We start from the raw sequence: 16,455 nt of genomic DNA, 5'->3' as shown, positions 1-16,455 counted from the left end.
TTGTCTGCCATCTATTGGCACTCCAAAAGCACTTTCTGTGTGGCCGCACTTACCCTCTGAAATGAGCACATATGGCCCCCACCTACTGCCATTCCAAGAGATCTTGAAGGCCTGGCTTTTTACCCAAGCCTTTAGCCAAATACTGTATGTTTAAAGCCCCCTTTTATTTTTCCCTATTTGGATGTGTTAACTCTGCCATCTGGGTTCCTTTTCTTTTGTATTTTCTTATGGATGCTTTTAACAATTTGTAAACCACCCAGTATTTGTAGAAACCCGGCAACATAGAATAAATTAAAAATTGCAAAATGACAAAAATAAATTAAAGGCAATCCTATACAAAGTGCTGCGAATGTTCTAATTTCTTCAGTGCAGAAAAAAAGAAGTAGGAACTGCACTTCAAAATGAGTTTTCTTCCAGATGCCGTAAAATATGTTTCATCAGCACCTATTTGATATTGGAGAAATTATACAGGTTTAACAGATAGACTGTATCATATAAAATATTTCATAAGCTATTGGAAACTGGCAGGCTTTTGTCTACCTGCTAACATAGTGTATGGGGCATTCAGGGAGGAGTAACATCTCTGGTGTAAGGGCATGTCGTGTCCTTTTATGGCAGCTCATTTTAGGGCAGTTTTTAAGGGCAGCTCGTTTGCCTTTGATACCCACTTGTCACTCAGTTCTCGCCTGTGGCTCCTAGTAGCGGTAGCATACAGTGGCCACACTCCAGGCAACAGCTTTGACAGGCTGGCCAAACCAGGTTGGTTGATGGGTCATTGACCTCCGGTGAGATAGGGAATTGTCTATCCCAGACAGATTTCGGCAGACTGAGTGAATGAAATCTACTAGAATAGGACAAGGATCATGAAGGCGGTCTCTGCAAGTGACGTGGTATGCTAAGAGCACAGCAAGACATGAAAAACGCCCTGGTCAACTAGTGCACTGCCCAGCCCATCTCCAACTGACTTGACTCTTGTCCTGCTAGTGGAACAGGATGGAATCTAGGAAGAGGCTGACTACGCGCACCTCTCTCTCACTTTAATTCAATTCACGTGCATGCCTTGACATCTCTAGATGTCCATGGTCCTAGATGTCAAGGTTCTCTTTGAACACAATGGACGAACATCAATATAGCAATATGTATCACTGATCCGTATAAACAGAAAAAACAGCTGGGGCCACCAGGTACAGGCCCTGTTCCTTTATCAAATAAGTACATGCAGCACACACAATTCAAATATTTTTTTGGACTGTATCCTAAATTAATAATGGTTTGGATACAAGTTAAAAAGAAGCAGGGCTGGAGTGTTTTTACTTAGAAAGCAACTCAATAATATTTTGATACAACAGCTTGAAAAGTGGAATTTAATGAAGTTTTACTTCTGTACAAAGTATTCTGCCAAAAAAGTAAACACAAATCAAGTAAGTTTCCATTTCAGGACATTGATTTAATTTACATGCAAGTAAAAGAAATTAAGATAATGCAGACTAAAAGAGTTTATTCCAAACTCACAATACCAGCCTTTTTGAGAAACAATAGGTTAGACCTTTAAAGTGCTATGTTTTATGTACAATCTATTAAAATAGTAAATATTTAAAACCTGTATTGGGCCTTATGGTTACATGTTCATCAGCATTGCTGCAATTTATTTCAGGAATAGAAAGTCAGCAAAGCATGCTTTAAGTTAACAGAACATACCACTTTACAATTGTTAGTATTTCCAAAAATGTGAACAGCTTGTTACAAAACACATTTTATATTTTTTTTGGCATTTTTCTGTTTAATTTGCTATGCCGATTACGTCACGTACCACCACACATTACCAGCACAACCGGATTTTGAAGATAATGGGCCAAAGCCACTAGCCAGTCACTTCAAACCAGCTAAAAAGTCTTACTTCCTTTAGAAATCTGCATCCAAAGTGAATGAGTTATCTGCAGGACTTGACATCACACCCATCCTTTGATATTCTCCTACGCGCTTTTCAAAGAAATTAGTCTTGCCTTCCAGAGAGATATTTTCCATAAAGTCAAATGGATTCTCAACCTTGAATATCTGAAATTGACAATTCAGTCATATGGTTATTACTAAAGCAAAACAATATAAGCCATTTTTGCTTAATATTTCAAATGATCTCAAATGGCTATTGTCAACTATTTCACAAGATCCCTATTTTTGTTTCAGTTGTTACCTATTGTATTTTTGGAGTAGTTGTACATCTACTTATGAACTTAATTTATTCTGTGACCAGGTTCTTTAATAGACAGATTTGTAAGAACAAGCCACAGGGAGGGTGGAGGCCCTATTTCCTCCCAGGATTCCTAGAGAGGCCCCAGGGAGGCTTCTCCCTGCCTTTTTCGGTTAGTTTCAGAGGCTCGGGTTTGTAAGTGGAAAATGGTTCTATATAAGAACGTCCGGTTCTTATCTAGAAAAGTTCGTAAGTACAGTAGAGGCGTTTCCACTGTATAAGACACACCTTTTTCCTCCCTAAAAGGGGCTGAAAATTTGGGTATGTCTTGTACTCCAAATGTATCTTTTTGAAGCTTTTTTCCCTGGGTGCTAATGATGCTAAAACTAGGTGCTAATCGGCTTCCTACTCCCTCCAAAGGAGGCTATTTTCCTGCCCTAAGTCTTTGCAGGCTTGTTTCCATTCCTATGGAAAAGGCTTTTTCAGCCCTAACCAGGGGATGAAATGATGTGCTGAAGCTGAACAGACTAAGGGCACTAGCCAGATGAATACCTGGTAAGTAGATTATTTTCTCTATTTTCCTACCCCAAAAGTAAAGTGCGTCTTATACCTTTAAAATTATGGTAATTCTCTTTACTGGAATTCTTTCTTTAAAGCTAAAAATGATTTCCCCCCCCCAAATGCATATTGTTCCCTGTAGTGTTCCCCAATTCATTACAACATTGCTCCCATTCAACTTTTAATACCCTCTAAGCCTAGATTCATAATTTATCCCTTAATTAATGTGGGTTGTACTTTTAGCATGATGAAGCAAGAACTATTAAGTAAGTACACCATGCCAGTCTATGTCCACCATAGTTATCCTTTTGGATGTGAAGATGGAAAAGATAAAAGAAGTCCAGATAGCCTGGAAATATTTAGAATAAAATGACTCAACAGTGCAAAGTTGCAATAGCATGATGGTGCATTTGCAGAGAGTACAATTGAGCTTACTATAAATTGAGATAATGGTTATCATTGCAACAGTGTTCTGTTTAACCGTGAAGTAGCACTAAGGAGCCAGAAGCCAATTACTTAATGGCAAAAGGGCAGGCTTAAATATAATTAAGATAGTTCTTAAGAAACAGGGCACAAGACTTACCTTGTCAAAACCTAATTCCAGGATCAGTCTGTCTGCTACAAATTCAATATACTGCTTCATTAAAATGCAGTTCATGCCGATTAGGTTTACAGGCAATGCTTCTGTCAAAAATTCCTGCATTTAAGTAAACAAAGAATCTTAACACATGAACATTGCACCATAGAGAGAATAAAATGCCCTGGTAAGTTTTAAACTTCTTTTACTTCGATGTGAGAATGTTTAACCTTACCAGAAAGAACTGCCAATTACCTGTTCTATTGTGACAGCATTTGTGATGATCTCCCTCACTTTTTCCTCAGTTGGTTTGTGCACCAAATGTTTGAACATTAGACAAGCAAAATCACAATGCAAACCCTGTAAAGAATTGGAAGGTATTTCAAAGAACAATTGGGAGAAGCCACATATTTGTGTTATCAAACAGCACACTAATTAAAAGACTTCCATAAAAATTCCATATAATTGGTTAGAACAATGATCTTCACTACTGTTACCACCAATAAAGCAAACATAATTACTGTTGTTATTAAGCTTTGACACTACAGAAATTTTCAATTTTGCAGAACTAACTCTCTGATGGAATAACCATTTTTAGTTTCCTTGATCAACAAGCCGTACCTCATCTCTACTAATCAGCTCATTTGAAAAAGTAAGTCCAGGCATTAGACCTCGTTTCTTCAGCCAAAATATTGACGCAAAAGAGCCAGAAAAGAAGATTCCTTCAACTGCAGCAAATGCTACTACACGTTCGCCTGTTGAGAGAGAGAAAAGCACAGTGGCAGTGAAGAATAGCTCAAATGCCATAAAGAAATGACATCTGGAAAGTCAATCAAGTACAATACTGTACACACCATAAGTGGCTTCTTTGTCCCCAATCCATCGCATGGCCCAATCAGCTTTCTTTTTCACGCATGGCAGGGTTTCAATAGCATTGAACAGAAATTCCCTAAAGGAACAAGATAATGCCGGTTGATATGCTTCTGAGGTTATCATGCTTATAATCCCTGCTAAATAATACAGAATCCTCCCTAAAAAAGATCCTGCCTAATGCATGTTAGAAAAAGAAAAAGAAATAAACAAACATTGGCCTTTCTTTTCCTTGGCTTGCCAATCCTTTTGAAGGTAAATTCCGTAAAGCTCTAAAGACCCATCTCTGCCGACAGACTTGGGGCCATTGAAATTTTGATACCTTGCCCCGCCCAGTGAATGAATGTACCATGTATGACATATGAATCTGGTTGTCTAATTTATAACTGTGGGGATTTTTTTAGAATGTAATTTTATTAGATCAGTATTTCCCAACCTTGGCAACTTGAAGATATCTGGACTTCAACTCCCAGAATTCCCCAGCCAGCATTTGCTGGCTGTGGAATTCTGGGAGTTGAAGTCCAAATATTTTCAAGTTGCCAAGGTTGGGAAACACTGTATTAGATTTCTAACATTTGTAAGCCACCCTGAGTCTCAGGAGAAGGAAGGCATAGAAATTGAATGAATGAACTCCCTGCAATTGGTCTCATTGGCCATTCTAAAGGCCCCGATTTTGCATATTTTGAGAGTTGCATCCTCTCTCTTCTCATAACTGTTCTTGTGAAGAGCCAATTGCAGCATATTCCACATTAACTGAGGGAGAAGTCCAGAAGTCAGACTTCTCCTCTAAGCACATTTGTACTGGGACTGCTCAGTCATAGTAGAGATTAGCACAGAAGTTTAGGAAAGCACCCTAAAACTACATACACAAATCCAAACCACTTTTCAGCTTATATATAGGATGGTGGGACAGTTGTATCATTTGAACAAAACCTAATTACAATCTCCCTACCATCCCATTGATTAAACTGAGATTTGTGACAGCCCTTATTATGGTGTCAGTGGCATTGCTTCAAGCAGTGGTCCTCAATCTGGAGGTCAGTACCCCTTTGGAGGGTCGAACGACCGTTTCACAGGGGTCACCTAAGACCAAGGGAAAAGACAAATTTCCCACGGTGTTAGGAACTAAAGCTTCTATTCTGGCACCTTGGAACATATTTTTACAATCCAACCAATCTGACATTTCTGCCAATCAGCTTAAAGCTATTGAGAGAATTGGCGCTAGACTTATGGTTAGGGGTCACCAATGGCTTAAAGCAAGAATGAAGAAATGCAATTTCAATTCAGCCCCTTTTGATATACCAAGTAACTGGTGCTTCATGGCATGATTTTCTCCCTCCCTAATGCCTCATTCTATATCCCAGCTCCAAATGTAAGAACATAGAGATTATGGTTGAGAAAAGTGCCCAAAAAGTAGGAGCACAAGTATGCCACTACAGATCACAAGAGGAAAGACAGGTTTACTGTTATGACCTGGGAAATTGAGGATGACACTTGTTACCCCACTGTCTGAAATATTTTGCCCTGCAATATACAAATATCTACCAATGCTCATAACTACACAGTAGCAGCTGGAAATTTCTTTTATTCACTGAAAACATAACCCGAGAGCATGTGGATATCCAAGCAGATTTGGAAACAATTCAGTTCAAAACAATTCATCTTGGGTAAATTTTAAACTGCGTTGGAAAGGATTAAGCAACAGAAATCTATTGTTCAGAAAGCCCCACTATTAATCCCACACTTACATATGCACTGCAGCAATCGATATATGAAAAGGAGAATGTGTACAGGAGTATGCAGATACTTACATTACATCCATCAGTCTTAAAGAGACTGCTTTTTTCCCTAGCCCTTGTGGCACACTCAAAAATTGATGAGCTGACAACAGGAAGATGTACACTCTTGTACTTCCCTACCCCTTCAGATCTCTGCATAGTACTTAGGCACTGTATGATTCTGTTGTTTCTGCTTTACAAAAACAGAATACATATATTTTCTTATATTGTTGGGCGGGGGAAAACCCCTTATTTGCAGAATTTCTTTAAAACTAAGCAATAGAGCCATGGTTTTCATATTCGAACTGTTTGTGCGCACTCAATAAATATTTAATGCAGCATGCTCAAGTATGCATCTGGAAAGAATACTAACCGTTCTTTAGAATCCTTAATGTAAGTATCAATAAGTAAACTATACATTTCTGAATGAATGTTTTCCATGGCAATCTGGAAGCCATAGAAACAGCGTGCTTCTGTGATTTGTACTTCTTGGCTGAATCGCTCCACCTAGAGGACAGATATTTACAATATGTTACAATGCATATATTTCATTTGATCAGGTTATTTCTGGCTACTTTCCTGCATATGTAAGGCAAATGTCCTTTATCTTCCAATAATGTGCCAAATTCTGGCAATAGACTGTTATTAAATTAAATTTTCAAAAAATTAAACAAATACTCAAACACATGTTCATGTTTACTTGCTTAATAGGCTAAGATATCAATCTTAGTTTCATTCCTTCCATTTTAATTACCTATTTTATTACATCTAAATAGTCAGATTACTAGATGAAACTGAACTTACATTTGCATCTTGAAAAAAATGAAAATGTTTTTGAATCAGGCCAATTCATGTATTTTTCTTGGCATTATGTAGGAAATTTGTCATTGCTTTCTTCCAGATTGTTTTGCAACTTCCCAGTCTAGCCTACACAACATATGCCAAGTATTTCGTGATAAAACCTATTCTGCTAAAATTAGGTAAGTACATGACAATGTTTGTTTCAAACTCAGAATAAAACACCCCATGCTGGAAATTCTGCATGGCGAGAGGTTAGATAGAACAACCTCAATCATTTCTTCACTTCCCCACTGATATCACCCCACTGCAGCCTGTCAATCTGGCTCAGATTTTACTGGACATAGCCTACTCTCTAATAGAGGGGGAGGCAGACATAAGGAAGACTAGGCATGATAGGACTAGTGGTATACACCACTGCTTTCCACTAAATGAAAAGGCCACAATCAGTCTTGCCTTTTCCTCTCTGCCCAAAGCCATTGGCAATGACAGATTCCTTCCCAGCCTCTTCTGCATGGAAAACTATAGCATTGTAGTTCTACTTTACTTCAAGCAAAGCACCCAAAATTATATTTTGTACTCAGATTTAAATTGCATTTGCTCCTCTAAAAAACGTCATACACAACCTTCTTCCATTTTCTCTACATGTACCATATGCAGTTCATATTCATTAACTTAAGCTTAATTTTCTACAACTCATTACAATCTGAATACATAACCAGTCCTTCTAAATAAGCACTGTATCTAGAGATATTCATATTGCATTGTGCCTATGTTAGCTTATTTACCGATACTCAGTGTTCCCTCTAATTTTTTGGGGGGTGGGCGGAAAAGTAGTGTCTGAGCGGCAGTCCCTTCGGGACTGGGCGGCACAGAAATAATTAATAAATAAACAAACAAACAAACAAACAAACAAACAACCCACCCTGTTTTGCCTCAGAGAATTTCAAAATAAAATACTGTACTGTGTGTCTATAACAGTGAGCTCATAATAGGGCAACTCTATCAATATCAAAATGCCACTTAAATAGTTGAGCTAGTTTCAAACTAGATTTTGATTTTCTTTCTCTCTTCCTTACTCCCATTCTTTTTTTCTCTCTTTTCCTTCCTCTCTTTTTTCTATCTGTTTCTCTCTCTTCCTCTCTTCCTCTCTCTCTCCTTCCCTCTCGGCTTCTGGGCAGGTTTGGAAAACTCTGAGTTGATGATGATTTTTAAGTGAGCGATTGCTCACTGCTCAGCTTAGAGGGAACTATGCCGATACTATCCAATTATTCTATCATCTAATGGTCAATTTATAATCTATGTCCCAGGTCACCAACCAGTGATCCACCAGAAAATTTTGGTATTACGTGGAGAAATCTTGGCCCATGGGCCAGATATGGCTGAGAGCAATTAATCCAGGGAAAGGAAAGGACTACAGCTACAGCTCTGGAATATGGGACTGACTTTCCAAACATTAGCAAGCCACCATCAAATAAGTTTCAATTATTTTGTAATAATTACCCCCACCTTCAATAATTTAGTTACAATTAAACAACCTTTAAACATTTTGTTATGATTAAATAAGCATTTATGATTTTGCTATAATTATATAAACATTTATAATTTTGTTATGTTAAATAGGTGCATTTCATATTAATAAAATGGAAGTTCTCTGATCATTATTTTACAAATGTAAGTTATATTAGTGGTTTGCAAGATTTAAAATTATGAATTTGGTGGTCCATGTGATTTAAAAGTCTGATCTTGGTGGTCTCCTGAGGTCAAAAAGGATGGGGACCCCTGATCTATACGACAGTATACTATACTATACTATATGTATACTATACTATCCTTTAAGAATCAGTAACAAACTTATTCAAATGGCATTGAATGAGTTCGCGGAGTTCCAGCCACTGTAGCATCCATTTGAACTGGATCCGTGACGCTGCTGGGTGTCATACATGTGTATGTGTATGTGTATATATGCATAATGGATATCCTTGGACAGCTGAATGCAATGAAATGTCATTTTAATATATGCTGATTAGTATACATTTGAAATGATAGTAAAGTTCTATTTTATTTAATATATTATTTGCATACTATTGAAAGCCACTTTTGAAATTGGGAAGAAAAATCATTAAATTTAAAATTATACCCCATTAAAATGGAGCTATTATTCTCACAAGTCTATGAGTTTGCGTAGCTTTTCCTCTAGTTTCATGTTTCAACTGTGGTGGTAAATATTTAGGAAGATTCTTTACTCATAAATCAGAATTTTGTTTTGTTTAACATTTGTTTTTAATCGGCTAGAAAAGCTACAGAAAAGCCTCATAGGCATCATAACCAATTTTATAATTTTGGTCTAGGAAAAATTTAAAAAGGGCTAGAACATTACGGCCTGCTTCTTTTGATAGTATATCTGAATTGCTATTTTAAAGTAAGGTGCAGTAGATGCTGTAGATTACTGGCAACTAATATGCATACAGAAAATTGGGGTAATTATTTTGGCATATTAGATAAATAATTTGAACACACTTACCAAGTTTTCATTGACAATACCATCACTTGCAGCAAAGAATGCTAAGACGTGTGAAATGAAATACTTCTCTTCTGGTTTTAAGGACTCCCAGTGTTGAAGATCTTTAGAAAGATCAACCTAAATACACCAAACAGCCAGTGAGAATAGTCACAATACAAGCAATTACTTTAAAAGCTTTTTATTTTTCAAAAGATAGGACAATAATTTAAGTAGCACTCTTCCTTCCACTTTATCTCGTCTAAGATAAATCCAATACTGATGGGCACTGATAGTAATTAATTAAAAGACATTCTAGTGAGCTTCCAATGACCGAGTTCAGGACTACAGTGATCCCCCGTTTATTGCGTCCCCAACCATTGCGAACAGGGTACTTCGCTATTTTTCAACCCGGAAGTCAAAATACCATCTACGCATGCGTGCCCGTGGGCACGCATGCGTAGATGGCAACCGGGAGATCAGCTGCTGGGCGGCTTCCCTGAGTCTTCCCCCTCTTGCTGGCGTCAGCGAGGAGTTTCCCCACCGCCCACGCAAACTCCTCGCTGCCGCCCGCCCTTCGCCCGCCCACGCCGTTCATTCTCGCCGCACGGGCCTGTCCACGCTGTCTCTCGGCGCTTTCCAGCTGAGTCCGGGAGCGAAGTCGCTCCCCGACTCAGCTGGAAAGCGCCGAGAGACAGCGTGGACAGGCCCGTTCCTTGGCGCTGTCTCTCGGGGCTTTCGTGCTGAGTCCGGGAGCGAACTCGCTCCCCGACTCAGCTGGAAAGCCCCGAGAGACAGCGTGGACAGGCCCGTTCCTTGGCGCTGTCTCTCGGGGCTTTCCAGCTGAGTCGGGGAGCGAGTTCGCTCCCGGACTCAGCACGAAAGCCCCGAGAGACAGCGCCAAGGAACGGGCCTGTCCACGCTGTCTCTCGGCGCTTTCCAGCTGAGTCGGGGAGCGAGTTCGCTCCCGGACTCAGCACGAAAGCCCCGAGAGACAGCGCCAAGGAACGGGCCTGTCCACGCTGTCTCTCGGCGCTTTCCAGCTGAGTCGGGGAGCGAGTTCGCTCCCGGACTCAGCACGAAAGCGCCGAGAGACAGCGCCCCCCGGACCCCCAACCCGGGTTTGGGGGGCTGCTAGGAAGCCCCCCATGCCGGCGGCAAACAGCCGCGCCGCCCCCAATCTTCGGCTCCTCGCTAGCGCTGTGGGAGTAAAAACACCGTCTGCACATGCGCAGACGGTGTTTTTACTTCCGCATCGCTACTTCGCGAAAACCCGCTCGTTGCGGGGGCTCCTGGAACGGAACCCTCGCAACGAGCGGGGGATCACTGTATACCAATCTTGTGAAGTTCTAATCCAGCAATCTGATCAGACTGGCTCGTGACAGTTATTCTAAGTCTATCTTGTTAATGCTGCTCCTATCTCCACTCCAGAGCCTCAAAGGAAAGAAAATAAAAGGCCTTCACCTCTTCCGCTGTCCAGAATGATGCCTCTGCTTTCTTGTACATTTGCCAGATGTCGTGGTATTGAATAGGAAAAATGACAAAACGCTGAGGATTGTCCCTTAAGAGAGGCTCATCTTGCACATTGTTTGATGGAAGCGGCTTCACTCCTTGAGGCACCTCCTGAAAAGTACAAGTGCAATATATTACCATGTTAGAAGCATTCATGAGGTAAAAAAACGTATTTTCAATAGTTGTAGATTAAGACAAATTCAGAAATAAAATCAGGCCAAATCTTATTATTTTTAAAGAGAATTAACAAAAGCCCAACTTCTTAGATTCTACTATACATCCTAAAAAAGACAGATTGGCTTTGTATACAAATAGGAACTGAACAGTCCAGAGAGGAAGAAGTTAGAATGCAAAAGCATCAAAGGGCAAGAATGATATCAATTCAAAAGAGAAAAATAAGGAAAAAAAGCTGACAAACTCAAGAAAATGCCTTTTAAGTCCTCTATGGACCATTCAATTCTGGTCTATATATAAAACATGTCTGTATTTTAAAAAAACCTTTGTGTGAGTGTGTGTATACAACATCAAATCTATGCCAGGCAAGTTAAGAGCGCTCAGGTCAGAAATCAAAATAGGAAGAGGCCCCAAGAAAAACTGCAAGGGCAAGTGAAGTGAGCCTTCTCCTTTGCTCAGCTGATTCACCTATTGCCACAAAGCACTCTAAATGTGTTGCAAAACCTAAGAAAATGAACCTTAATCCAAGGAAGGAAGAAAAAGAAAGAAAGAAGGAAGGAAAGGAGTAAAGAAAGGAGGAACTGAAGAAAGAAAGAAAGAAAGAAGTGGGAAGAGAAAGGAGGAATTGAAGAAAAAAGGAAGGAAAGAAGAGGGAAGGAAGAGAAAGAAAGGAGTAACTGAAGAAAGAAAGAAAGAAAGAAGTGGGGAGGGAGAGAAAGGAGGAATTGAAGAAAAAAGGAAGGAAAGAGGGAAGGAAGAGAAAGAAAGGAGGAACTGAAGAAAGAAAGAAAGAAAGAAAGAAATGGGGAGGAAGGAAGAGAAAGGAGGAATTGAAGAAAAAAGGAAGGAAAGAAGAGGGAAGGAAAAGAAAGGAGGAACTGAAGAAAGAAAGAAAAAAAGAAAGAAAGAAAGAAAGAAAGCCCTCTGAAAGGCCAATGATCCACTGTTTTCCCCTTTAACAGCAAAGGCCAATGCCTGTCTGTCTCTTTGCGTAACTGGACGTTTGGCGCCAAAGCTGCAGACAAGACAACTGAGTCCCGCCCTCACTCGTTCCTATGCGGCGGGAACGAGTGGAAAGTTAGGGTCTCCACCCTTCCCACACAAAGGACTAACCTTCCATCCCTCCCCAGCCTCCCGGCCCCCCTCCCGAACCCTTCGAGCGGTTCCCCACCCCCCAAAAAAATCGGCGAGACGAGCCCGCTCGCCTCGCCTCACGAAGACTCACTCACCACATCGGCTTCGGGCTCCCGAAAGATCTTCCGCGCCGTCTTGGTGGCCAGGACCCGGGTGGCGTTGAGCGAGGGGGGCTAACGAAGGAAGGGGGTGAGGGGGGAAGAGACGGGAAACGAGGTCAAGGTGGAGGATTTCAAAGGCGGGAAAAAAGCCAGGCCCCTTTCAAGAGAGCTTTTTTCTCTCTCTCTTTCCCGCGCGAGCCCTCCGGCGAGGACTTCTAGGGCTTTTTCCCCGGCTGAAGAAAGGGCCAAGCCTTCGCATTGGACAAATTTTTCATTTTTTTTCTTTTATGTACACTGAGAGCATATGCACCGAAGGCCAAATTCCTTGTCTGTCCAATCACACTTGGCCAATAAAGAATTATATTCTATTCTATTGGCAGGGGGAGATGTGGGGATTCAGTTCCCGTCATTCCAGTCAAGGCCCGCCAAAAAAAAAAGAAAAGAGCAAAGGATGGCGGGAGTTGTAGTCCGATACATATTTAAAGGGCTTCGCGCGCGAACGACCCGTCGCAGAAATTTCGAATCCCTGCGGTGAATATTTTTCATCCCGAGAAATCGCTCCCGCAAATAATTGGAAGCCAATGGAGCAAAATGCCGCAAAATGTCTAACGAAGGGCGTCTCCGGATAGCCCCACATTAATTACCCAGATCAGGGGTAGGCAAAGCGGGCTCTTCGATGACATGTGGACTTCAACTCCCAGAATTCCTGATCTAGCATGATTGGCTCAGGAATTCTGAGAGTTGAAGTCCACAAGTCATAGAAGAGCCCGCTTTGCTTCCCCTGACCTAGATTATGGGCTCAGGAAAGGCGCCTTCTCCCCCTACTCCCATGTTCCTCAATATAATCTGCACGGTCTCCCGCTAGAGCTGACTTGAGTAAAAAGTTTCTCAAGAAAATTTAAAGGCAACTTTTCTGGACCTCCGGATTCAACTCCCTCCCCGCCCCACCGTAGCAAAGGGGCTTTCGGGTTGCTCTAAAAAATTCACACACACCCCGGGAGATTAATCATTCCTCGTCTCCCTTTTAGCCTCACCGTGTTCTCCTTGTTGTTCAAAAGCGCCTTCTTCTTAGGCGAGAACTGGGCCGGCGCCGGTTGCTGCGGCTCATTCCGAAGGGAAAGAGGGTTGCGAGTAGACAGCATAGTTCGGCTTGCGAGAGAGAAGAGCGAGCAAAACAAGGAAACAGCCAACCGGAGAAAAGCGAGAGCCAGCCCGCTCGCCGCTTTATATGAGTTTCGAACTTGGCGCCAGAACACCGGCTCGCCCAATCGCAAAGCGATGGAAAGCCCTCTTTGCGGCTTGCCATTGGCTGAGCGACGCACCCCATTGTGCCCCAAACGCGGGAATTTGAAGTAAAAGCCAGTCCGTGTATATTGGGATTAAGCACCCGAAGCAACGCGAGATTGCTTGAATGGGGGAAGGGGTAATAATCACCTAAATAGGTTTCTTTTTTTAAAAAAAAAACCCTGCAACGACTCGGATGACTGAAAATCTCCTTAAATGAAAGGCAATAATGTTATTAAGGAGATTTTATTAGCTGTAGGGGCGAATTCTTCAAAAAAAGGTCAAGAAATGTCAACCTTCTCACGCAGTTTACAAATAGAATGACATGACAACTCCCCCTCTCCATGCACTAAGAATTTATACAGTGAAAGAAATTAAAGAGTACTAAAGTGCAGTGTTCCCTCTAATTTTTTTTTTTGGGGGGGGCGGAAAAGTATAGTGTCTGAGCGGCAGTCCCTTTGGGACTGGGCGGCACAATAATAATAAATAAACAAACAAACAAATAAACAAACAAACAAATAAAAAACCCACCCTGTTTTGCCTCAGAGAATTTAAAAATAAAATACTGTACTGTGTGTCTATAACAGTGAGCTCATAATAGGGCAACTCTATCAATATCAAAATGCCACTTTAATAGTTGAGCTAGTTTCAAACTAGATTTTGATTTTCTTTCTCTCTTCCTTACTCCCATTCTTTTTCTTTCTCTTTTCCTTCCTCTCTTTTTTCTATCTGTTTCTCTCTCTTCCTCTCTCTCTCCTTCCCTCTCACTCTTTCCCTCTCGGCTTCTGGGCAGGTTTGGAAAACTCTGAGTTGATTATGATTTTTAAGTGAGCGATTGCTCACTGCTCAGCTTAGAGGGAACTATGCTAAAGTGTACTTTTCAAATGTAGTTTTTTCCTCAAGCACTGCAATTATTATTTATTTATTTGGATTTATATGCCACCCCACTCCTGGAGGACTCTGGGCAGCTTACAACCCAAAACAACAATATAAATATCCGTTAAATATAAAATATAAAACTCCCTAAAAACAGTACAATATAAAATCCCCTAAAAACAGTACAAAACGATTTAAAATCCACAATTACCAATCAAAACAGCTAAAAAACCATACATGTCTTTCCTGGTCAGATACCATCTGATCAATGACCCCAGGCCTGCCCCAAAAGCCAGGTCTTTATGGGTTTACGGTAGACCAGTATGATGAGGGCGGTCCGGATCTCGGGAGGTAGCTGGTTCCAAAGAGAAGGAGCTGCCACAGAGAAGGTCCTCCCCCGCAGGCCCGCCAGCCGATGCTGTTTAGCTGACGGGACTCAGAGAAGACCAACACTGTAGGCCCTAATTAAACCTATTGTCATTAGTGTTGGATAAATAGCGATAGGGTTGCTGCTAGATTTAGATTGGGTAAAGTTATTTTTTTGATAAACCATTGCAATGCCTAATTTTGCCAGTCCAGATAGATGCTATGATTGAGGCTGAGCAATCATGGAAAGTCAGGATCAATGCATCACCCTATCCTAAATTTTACCAGAGACCGTCCACAAGTATAATCAATGCCATAAAGGAAAGGTTTTAGACAGGATGACAATTGCTCGGTATTGTTGGACCCAAGAAATGGCTTCTTGAGTAAAATGTATATTAGTATCTCCTATCAGACCCTCCATCAGATATCAATGCTTACTGCTTGGACCCAACCATATGACTTTTAGCAAGCCATTAGCAACAAGGAAGGACATTGTTCTAATATATAGATGACTGCCTTCATAGCCCTGAGGACCCTGTCAACTTTGTTTGACTCAAGATATTCAATCCTTCCAAATAATCTAGCCAGATCTGCTAGATTGCGTCTGTCAACTTCATGGAACTTGCATAGAATTTGGAATCCAGCCTGGATGAATCGGAACAACTTTATTCAACTTATGCCTTGGATGGTCCTCACCACAGCCCTCCTGATAGATACTTCTCTGGCCTCTCCCTACCCAAAAGGGACCGTGTCACCTGAAACATGGCTATCATTTAGCAATTCGTGAATGAGTAGGAGTGGAAAAATAACTACATTTTACCATTTTTGTCACCAAGAGCTAATTCTTATCAAAAACACTTACATGTGTGTTCAAACCTATTTGCCTTTCGTTCTTGTTCAGAGGTGCTCATTTCTTCTCCAATAATCCCTTTGAAATTCCCTAGGATTTTTGCAAAGTCTTAGATGAGGCATCTTTGACAGACATGGAGAAGGCTTTGCCATAGGGTCCAGAAAAAGTGCACTGCATTTGTAATATTGTCTTCTATGTGACATATACAATTTCTTTTCTTTGTCACTTCAATGATGTTTGCTGAAGCTATTGATTAAAACCAGTTTGGTCTTGTTGTTAAGGCACCAGGCTAGAAAGTGGGAGATTGTGAGTTCAAGTCCCATTTTAGTTATGAAAGCCAACTGGGTGATTTTGGGCCAGTCATTCATTCTCAATCTAACCCATCTAAAAGGGTTGTTGTTGAGGAAAAATAGGAGGAAGATGTGTTGGATATGTTTAACTGCTTTGGGTTTATTTGTAAAAATAATAAGACAGAATAATAATAAAGATTAGGATGGGGAAATGGTATTGTAACTTCTGGTCCAATGTGCAGTGAGACAAAAGCACAAAAAGTGGCAATAAAAGACTATTAAACATGCAATATTTCATCCATTGCAATTATTCCCAATTATTACATAAGGGGTGATTAAGTAGAAATGTTTAATCAAAAACTTTTCTTTGGCAATTGTAATGGAAAAGAAACGGAGAAGTTACAGTACTTTGTAAAATTTCCTTTTTTGGGCCATTATCTTTTACAATTGGAAAGGTATATATTTGTAACACCACCCAGCCCTTCTGACAGCCTGTTCTTTGAGGAGATCAATTGTTGCAGGGATAGCTATATGTCCAAAGAAATTGCTAGTTCAGAAATTATTGTAGAACCTGGAATTAACATGCCTTTATTCAAATC

The 16,455-nt window shown here is 40.7% G+C and overlaps 1 protein-coding gene across 2 annotated transcripts; it reads right to left on the bottom strand.

Annotated features, from left to right (window-relative positions):
• Nucleotides 1–1,350: 1,350 nt before the first annotated feature.
• RRM2 (ribonucleotide reductase regulatory subunit M2) lies at nt 1,351–13,529 on the bottom strand. 2 transcript variants are annotated; one of them, XM_070732977.1, is made up of 10 exons: nt 13,225–13,529; nt 12,185–12,262; nt 10,734–10,892; nt 9,294–9,410; nt 6,345–6,478; nt 4,178–4,272; nt 3,945–4,078; nt 3,579–3,683; nt 3,330–3,443; nt 1,351–2,055 (listed from the first exon to the last, which is right to left on the bottom strand). In XM_070732977.1, the coding sequence occupies exons 1-10, from the start codon at nt 13,330–13,332 to the stop codon at nt 1,903–1,905; spliced, it is 1,197 nt and encodes a 398-aa protein (XP_070589078.1). In that variant the 5' UTR covers nt 13,333–13,529; the 3' UTR covers nt 1,351–1,902. The 2 variants fall into 2 exon arrangements, with proteins under 2 accessions (XP_070589078.1, XP_070589079.1); XM_070732978.1 differs by having other exon boundaries at nt 12,188–12,262; nt 13,225–13,528.
• Between the last annotated feature and the right edge of the window lie 2,926 nt (nt 13,530–16,455).

Source organism: Erythrolamprus reginae, chromosome 1 (assembly GCF_031021105.1).
Source record: "Erythrolamprus reginae isolate rEryReg1 chromosome 1, rEryReg1.hap1, whole genome shotgun sequence".
Classification (NCBI taxonomy): domain Eukaryota; kingdom Metazoa; phylum Chordata; class Lepidosauria; order Squamata; family Dipsadidae; genus Erythrolamprus; species Erythrolamprus reginae.
This window is presented reverse-complemented; position numbering and strand designations above follow the sequence as displayed.